Below are 8,523 nucleotides of genomic sequence, written 5' to 3'. Positions count from 1 at the left end.
CTCAACAAGTTTATTCCTCTTATAGGGAAAACAATCTCATGTATTTGGGGAAAAAAAAAAAAAGCACAGAAAGTTTTTTTCTTCAATACAATGTATTTTCCCTTTGGGTAATTATTTACAAGGACTTCACGTAACACTGAGGAGTTTGGGCTTTGGAACAGAGTGAACATATTCAATGATCTCCTGTTACAAGCCACTCCTCTCCTACCCCATATCTCTTAGGAAAAGTATATCCCAGGTTAGCTCATGAGTTTCCTTTGCCACTGATAGTCCCTTGAATAATGCTGTCTTCAATATATTGACCGGTAGTATCTGTGCTCCTGCTGAGCACTGTTGAAGGAATCCTTGAAGATCGTCTCTCCTGGCTTTTATCATCAGAAGAGCAGCACATGATCCGTCTCATGGTGTTGGACATTTCATCATCTTTGTAAGAGTAAATGACTGGATTCATGACAGAGTTGAGCAAGGCTAGGAGAAGGAACCATCTTTTCACATGCTGAACCCCACAATGAGTGCAGTTCAGACCATCAAGCAGCAGAACCACCAACCCCGGGGTCCAACAGACAACAAATGCACCTAGAGAAAGAAAAAAAGAAAAAGGGGTTCAGACTTGAATAAATCCTGGCTTTGGGCACACAAGTATTTTTTCCCCTCCAAGAGCATCAGATTCATTAAGAACAATATACACAAAATTGTACAGGGAAAAACAACAACAACAAAAATTACGTCTATTTCCCCGGAAAGCACTTAAAATGTAAGAGCTTAGCATTTGAAAGATTACAGAGAGCATGAACTGGGATGCTAAGAGTTCATTGCCTCTTACAACAGGCAGTGAACGGCCCTTACAACACTAATTTGGCCACTCTGACTAGAAGACACAAATTGGGCAAAGAATTCTTTGGCACAGTACAACTGAGTTGATGCAACTGGTGCTTTGGCAGGTAGAAGGAACTCCTCTATTAATCGCATCTCTACTCTGTACGCTGGAGGGAAAGAGACTGCCATGCTACACCCCAAAGAGATGGCAAATCTACTGCCTGTTAAACAGACTACAGCTGATTGTGTTTGCAAAGTATGCTGCTAATTTCATCCAATAGGAAAGCACGTACTTTAAATATGTGCAGGTTCAAAATGGCCCAGCTACCCCAGGGCTGCAGTGCTCACTGTGGTGTAAGCAGTATTGAACCCCAGAACTTTTTTGGTACCCTGCCACACCATTCCATACTGGGAACGGTCTCTCCTCTCTCTTCACAGCCCACTCTATGATCTTGTCTATGGGTGCCAAGGCTACGGGCATATTTCCCTGCAGGATGAGGTGCATGCCAAGTACCTCCCTACCTATCCTTCTCCACAGGGCTCAGCACACTGAGGTAGAGGGACCAGGGAGCAACTGAGCCAAGAGGGAGTTAGGGAGGAGATTTTGAGAAAGGGATCCTGGGGGTTGAGTGGAGAGATGAGGGTTGTGAGGGGAGGAATTAAGATCTAAAGCGGGGGAAGGGGAAAAAAACAGAAGAGATAGAAGAGATAAAGGGAGGTGAGAAATGGGCTGGCCAGGAGACAAAGGTCACTAGAAAGAGGACAAATCAGGAGTAGCAGAAGAAGAAATGCAGCTAGATCCCAACATGGGGGGGAGGGAAGAGAGAGAGGGAGGAAGGACAAGAGAGGGAATGGGAAATTATATGAGAAAAGGGGGGAGGATGAGAGTTATTTTATTGAAGAGAAAAAGGCAACAAAAGGAAGTGAATGACAGAGAGCTAGTGCCAGGCATCTCCTCGGCAGCCAAAGTGATGGGACTGAGCGAGGAGTGAAGAAACCACACACCCACACCCAATGCAATGGCCACCCGTCCTCTACACAAATATGCAAAGCCAGTATAGGGGGGGAGACACTACACAGAAAGGAGGAGAAAAGAAGAAAAGTGGAAACATCCAGGAAGGATGAAAATGGGAGAGAAAGAGAAATTAAGATGTAAGACTTATTTACATCCCTACATGTTACTGCTATCCTTGTCAGAAGGGGCAGGGGGAAAAAAAAAATCACACTTTCACAGGAGAAGGTGCAAGAGGAGAAGAATCTTCAGAGTGATTGTGGCATCAAACCAGCGATCTCCCTCCACCCCAACATGCACACTGCCAGCTTGTCATTCTTTGCTTTCAAGCCCAAGGAAAAGCAGCCATGTGTACCATAATACTAACCTAGCACAAGCCACAATTGCTGCCTGACTTGCAAAAATAGAAAATTACAACTCTGCACAAGTCACTTTGTGGATGACACAGTAAGGAAACTCTGCTTATGTATAAAGATATGGTTTCCCTTTTTTGGGCTTTAAAAATCAGCAAACAAATAAGAACACTTTTAGCATTTATGCACGTCCCTGTTGAAATGCTCTCTGGATGGTCTTGGTATCCATTCAACAGCTTTGATATTAAAAAGGAGTCACCTTCATTTTCAGAATACTGCTAGTTTTCCTAGATACAAACTGTGGGTGATGGGGTGGACTAAGCCCAAAGGCCCCCCGCTGGAGGCCTCAGAGTTCTGGCACACCTCAGGGTTCTGCCACACCCATCCCAGGAAAGGAGCAGTAGAGAGGTCCTCTAAGCAGGCTAGAGTGGCTGCAGGGCAGGAGTCAGCAACGTATCCATACACGGACACAACTGTCCATGGTAAAAAATTTGAGGTCTGTGGGGGCGCTCACCTCGGGCAGCTCCCTGTCCCTGCTGTTGCTGGCGGAGGCGCGGCCAGGCGGCTCTGCAGGCACCCTGCCTCCATCCCCCAGCCCTGAGCTCTGACGCCACGACTCCCAGCCCATTGGCCGGGAACTGCAGCCAATGGGAACTGAGGGGTGGCGCCTGAAGATGGAGGCAGCATGCCTGCAGAGCTGCCTGGCCGCACGCGCCTGCAGAGCTGCCTGGCCGCACGCGCCTCCGCCAGCAACAGCAGGGACGGGGAGCTGCCCAAGATGAGCATCCCTGCAAGCGGCTCCCCATCCCTGCTGTTGCTGGTGGAGGCACAGCCAGGCGGCTCTGCACGCTGCCTCCGTCCCCCCTCCCTGAGCGCTGACTCCTGAGCTCCCAGCCCATTGGCTGGGAACCACAGTCAATGGGAGCTGCGGGGGCGGACAGGGCAGTGCGCAGAGCCGCCTGGCCGCACTTCCGCATAGGAGCCAAAACATGCTGCTGCTTCCATGAGCTGCTTGAGGTAAGCGCTGGATGGAGCCTGCACACACATACACCCTGCATCCCACTCTCCTGCCCCAGCCCTGATCCCCCTCCCGCCCTCCAACCCCTTGGTCCCAGCCCGGAGCAACCTCCTACACCCCAAACCCCTCATCCCCAGCCTCACCTCAGAGCCTGCACCCCTAGCTGGAGCCCTCACATACCCCCACACCCCAACCCCCTGCTCCAGCCTGGAGCCCCCTCCTGCACCCTGAACCCCTCATTTCTGGCCCCACCCCATAACCTGCATCCCCACCCCAGAGCCCCAACCACCTCCCACAGCCCAACCCCCTGCCTTACCCCAGAGCCCCCTCCTGCTCCCCGCCAATGTCTTTCACTAAGTCCGGTAATTTTGTCAAGTGTCCATCGTGCAACATGGTGGTACTGACCCCTGCTGCAGGAAAAGCAGCCAATCAGGGCCCAGGAGGGCCATCTAAAAGGAGCTGCAGAACAGAGCAGTAGTTAGTTGCTACTTGGAGCTGGAGATGAAAGGACTGCATGCCTGGCTGGAAGAGCAGGAGGACCACAGGCGTCTTCTGGCAGGGACCAGGGAGCAAGAGGCTTCTGGCTGGCTGCTAGGACTGAGCCAAAGACAGTTTGCTAGCAGAGACCAAGGGAGCAATGAAGGAGCTCTTGGCTGGCTACTAACTGAGAAGGGAGTGAGCCCGGAAAGGGCCACAGGAAGATAGTGTTTCCAGGGAGGAAGCCCTGGGGATATGGCCCCATACCAAGGCCAGGACTACTTAAAGACTCAGCTCAGAGAGGGCTAGAGAAACACCACCAGAGGGGTACTGAGATAAACCCTGGTGGACTGTATACCCCAGAAGGGGTTTGTTCTGGTTCACATGCAGATAGTGTGTGTGTGGCTCAGTCAGAGGGCTGAGTCACTGAAAACCCACCTGAGAACCACCGAAAGGAGTCTCCAGACCTAAAGAATGCAGACACACCCAACCAGAAGGGGGCACTCGTGAGAGGTGGGTGCCAATCCCGTTACACTGTGTAAGTACAAAACTGAGGACGTAGTGCACAGTTCATATCAAAGAACTGGGAAATGCAAGAGTTATGATTCTAACAGTAACATCAAAATACTGCATTGTACACACACACACACACACACACACACACACTCCCAACAAGCTACACAAAGAAGTACATGGCCTGATTTCAGAAATGATAAGCTGCCATCGCTCCCATTGTTTTTAAGGGAAACTGAGATTGCTCAGCACCTCTCAAGAGCAGGCAGGAAGAACAAAGAAATGAATTCGAAAGCTTTAATAAGTGTTACAATTTATGAAAAACCATGCACGGGGTAAAAATGTTGTAATAGTTGTTAGGAGACTGCAAAATACTTCCTAAACTGTCCTTCCACTAGAAACCACTTCCTAAAGTAAGGAAAGAAAATTCACCCGCCAGATTTATATTCCTTTTTGGATAACATACCATGGAATGGAAAGATTAAAGGCTGGAGCTTTCATAAAAGATGCATTTAACTCTACTGTAGCTTGAGTCTGGATTTTTGTGTCCCTAAATACCAATTTTATAGGTTAATTTTGAATTAGTGGTCAGTAGCAGTTATTTGTGAATTCTGATGCGAGAGGGTTATGAGTAGATCTCTAAGCAGGGTGTTCAGAGCTGTAGCTCAAAACATCAATTCTGGTAATCAACTTTGCAGCATGGATTATGGTTCAGAACCAGAACATTGCATAAATAGAGGTTTATTGCACTGAGTCTTACCCAAAGCCCACTGATGTCAATGGAAAGCCCCCTTTGACTTCAATGGGCATTAGAATAGGCCCCAATTAGGAAGAGACCACACTCTACATTGACATCAACTGTCATTGAATATTTCTGGGCCTCTAGGGTCTCAGTGCAACTTTTTATTAAACATCAGGGGCTAAGGGGCTAACTCTCCAGCTCCTTGCAAAGAAATAGTTTAGCGTGTGAACCATCTCTGCATACAAGTAAAAAAAGGGGAAGCAGTTTACCACATTATTTATTCTTTACCACACTGCAGGACCCCATCCTGCTTCCATTGACATCAATGGGAGCAGGAGCAGGCCCCAAATTAGTGTATAAATGTGTTTTTTAAAAAGTGTCAGCTAGTAATTTTTTGCAGACTAAACATATGACAAACTCTAGGAAATACATCTACTTGCACAAACAACATTGTAAAGAGTGTAATGGCAACCACTGGACATCAAAAAAACGTCCTTTGCAGAAATTTCTCTAGTATCTGTGTGATGTACAACTTCCCCAATGGAAAGTTGGAACTCCAGACATTTAGGCAAGGTCTAAACTGTGAGCTAGGGGTGTGATTACCCTGCCCACATTCGTGCTAACTCTCATAGCATGAGTATAAATAGCAGCGTAGCTACAGAAGCTATGCCAAGTATGTACCCATCAGTTTCAGCCAGGTTCGTACTTGGCATGCCTAAGCCAGTGTCTCTGCTGCTGCTGCCCATACTACCATAGCCACACTGCTGTTTATACTTGCACTAGCTTGATGATAGCCAGGTGCATGCAAGAAGCGGAATCACACCCCTAGCTCATAGTGTAGATATAGCCTTACACAGCTAATGAAATAAAGGCTGTAGTGCCGTACACGGTCAGGAACACCATTACAATTACTGGGCAGCTCTTTCAAGGGATTGTCTTACTTTGGATCCGCTGCCACCAAAATACATTTAATCATGTGTACAAACAAGGTTAGTGTCACACCCTATCCTTAACATTGCACACACAATGGGTTATGGTCCAAACTTGTTTCTTTTCTAGGATCTGCCTCTATTTTTACCTTATGTAACAAAGCTTTCAGGCAGACTGTACTTAAACTGCAGCCGTGGCTCCCTATTAATTTGTCTGTTCCTAGGATTTTCACCCTGCAGGATCTCTTGTTATTCACTCTAGGTCTGCCAAGGCTGAATCCCCACTCTGTCACTTCAAGTGCAGAAGGTGGGGGCCCGCAAGGATTTTAAAAATTAATACTTGTCACTCCAGGATTGTATTAAACTCCCAAGGTTACAGCTTCTCTCTGACCTTGCCTTGGTAAACGCTTCCACCACCAAATGCAAAAAAACCCTTTGAACCCAGGAAGGAGCACTTGGGAATTCCTCCCTGTGGGGTACCCTCAAGCCCTTTCACCCACCCTCCGGGGAAGAGCTGAGAAAGAAAACAAAGGAGATTAGCTGTGGCTATCAGCTAATCAAACAACATGCACAAACCTCTTAGGACACCAAAAATCCAATCCTGTTCTTAAAAAAAGTAAATTTTATTAAAAACAAAAAGGGAAAAAATACATCTGGAACTTAGGCTTTTTGCTTGATCTTAAAAGAAACAATTACAAAAATTAAGCACCCAAAATAGCTTTCTTGGGGGTTCAGCTTAAAGGTTACAAGCAAACAAAAGCATCTGGGGTTAACAAAGAGGAGATCCACAAGCCAAAATAAGAAATAAACCTGATAGTGTCTAACTAAACATTCCCTACACAAATTATTTCTTCTAGGTATGGAAAATACTTACACAGCAAACCTTACACAGCACTTTTGCCTATAGCATTGCTGCTCCGTGTCCCTGCAACCCAGAGCACAACAGAGAAAGGGAAAGTTTCTTTCCCCCTTTTTTAAAGTTCTAGCCTTCCCATTGGCTCTTTTGGTCAGGTGCCCACTTCCTTTTCTTTACTGGGGGACTTTTAACCCTTTACAGGTAAAGCAAGCAGAGAACAGCTACCAACAGAGATTTTACAGCTAACTGGCTGGTTGGGTGTCCATAAAAGGGAGCTACCCCCCGCTTCATTTATCACAAGGTCTAATATGCCTCAGAGAAACTTTCAGCTTTTCATACTTTTTAGTAGGACTTAAGAGAGCCAGCTGGTCTGGATGGCAGGGTGAGGGTTAGGGTTAGCTCTGCATCTCACATAGGATATGCAAGACTAGGGCCATGTCTACACTTACCGGGAATCGACGTTGCTGTGATCGATGCAGTGGGGTTGATTTAGTGGATCTAGCTCTCCGGTCGACTCTGGAACTCCACCAAAACTAGAAGATTAAGGTAGGTCGAAGAGAGAGTGTCTCCCGTCGATGCAGCGGAGCGTAGACACCGCAGTAAGTCCACCTAACCTATATCGACTCCAGATACGTTATTCACATAGCTGGAGTAGCATATCTTAGGTTGACTTACCCCGATAGTGTAGACCAGGCCAAACACCTGGTCACAATGTGCCATTAATTGTGCTCCCAGGTCAATTTGGGGATTTTCCACTAAGCCTACAGTGAGTTTCCTGTATATTGCATCACTTCAGTTGGACTGAATTCCTATACATCTGGAAGATCTGCATTTTTTATGCTTCTGCTGTGCCCTGCCATAAAGCTCTCCATATACTAGCACGGCCTTTCAGGACCTATGTTTAGGGCAAGGAAAAGGTGATAGCTTTTTAAACAACTGCCTTAACCAGATGTACACTTTTGGTTAAAATGGTAGAAGTTATAAATTTAAATTCTAAATGTATTAGATTGAAAACCCTGAACCTCAAAAGTAATGAATGTTTCTGCTGAAATACTGGTAAACTAGGATGAACACTGCGTGCATTCGCCTGAACAAACTGAAAATCATGTATAGACTTGCATGGCAGTCATGCCCTTTCCTTTCAACATATGTATGTTTAGCTGGGATGATGCCACAAAATGAATCAGTGCGAGATTAAGCCTTTTTCACAGACCTTCCATCTTCCAGTCTACATAAACCAGGCACTTTTCAAAGCTCGGTAGGTCTGAGATAGAATCATGTCAGCTGCTCCTATCAAACTCCCTGTACCGTACATCACCACTGAACAGATCAGCCTCAGTCACCTCCAGGGCCGGCTCCAGGCACCAGTGAAGGAACCAGGTGCCTGGGGCGGCCAATAGAAAGGGGGGGCACTCCGTTCGTTGTTGGGGCAGCACGTCCGGGGCAGCGGCGGTGGCACTTCGGCGGCAGCTCAATCGGCCCGCTTCTGTCTTTTGCGGCAATTCGGCGGCGGATCCTTCACTCACGGTCTTCCTCTTTGGCGGCACTTCGGCGGTAGTTCAATTGGGGTTTTTATTTTATTTTTTTTCACCACTTGGGGTGGCAAAAAAGCTGGAGCCGGTCCTGGTCACGTCAAATTATACCCAGTAATATTCCTCTTTCACAAGAGATAGGGTCAATTGAAAAAAAAAAAAAAAAATCTAGTGCCTTGAAGCTTTACAAATCTGGGCTCTCACATGAAACCCAAACACACACACACACACACACACACACACACACACACACACACACACACACACACACACAC

At 46.9% G+C, this 8,523-nt stretch overlaps 1 protein-coding gene across 1 annotated transcript in view; it reads right to left on the bottom strand.

Moving 5' to 3' along the window:
• Positions 1–244: 244 nt before the first annotated feature.
• Positions 245–8,523, bottom strand: part of LPAR3 (lysophosphatidic acid receptor 3) — an 18,920-nt gene continuing 10,641 nt past the window's right edge. Inside the window, exon 2 of the mRNA XM_029912428.1 lies at positions 245–576. Coding sequence (XP_029768288.1) covers positions 245–576 — 332 coding nt within the window. The remainder of the gene's footprint in view (positions 577–8,523) is intronic.

This window comes from Terrapene carolina, unplaced genomic scaffold, assembly GCF_002925995.2.
Source record: "Terrapene carolina triunguis isolate 2854851 unplaced genomic scaffold, T_m_triunguis-2.0 Scaffold211, whole genome shotgun sequence".
NCBI lineage: Eukaryota > Metazoa > Chordata > Testudines > Emydidae > Terrapene > Terrapene triunguis.
The sequence above is the reverse complement of the archived record's forward strand: the minus strand, read 5'-3'. Positions and strand labels throughout refer to the sequence as shown.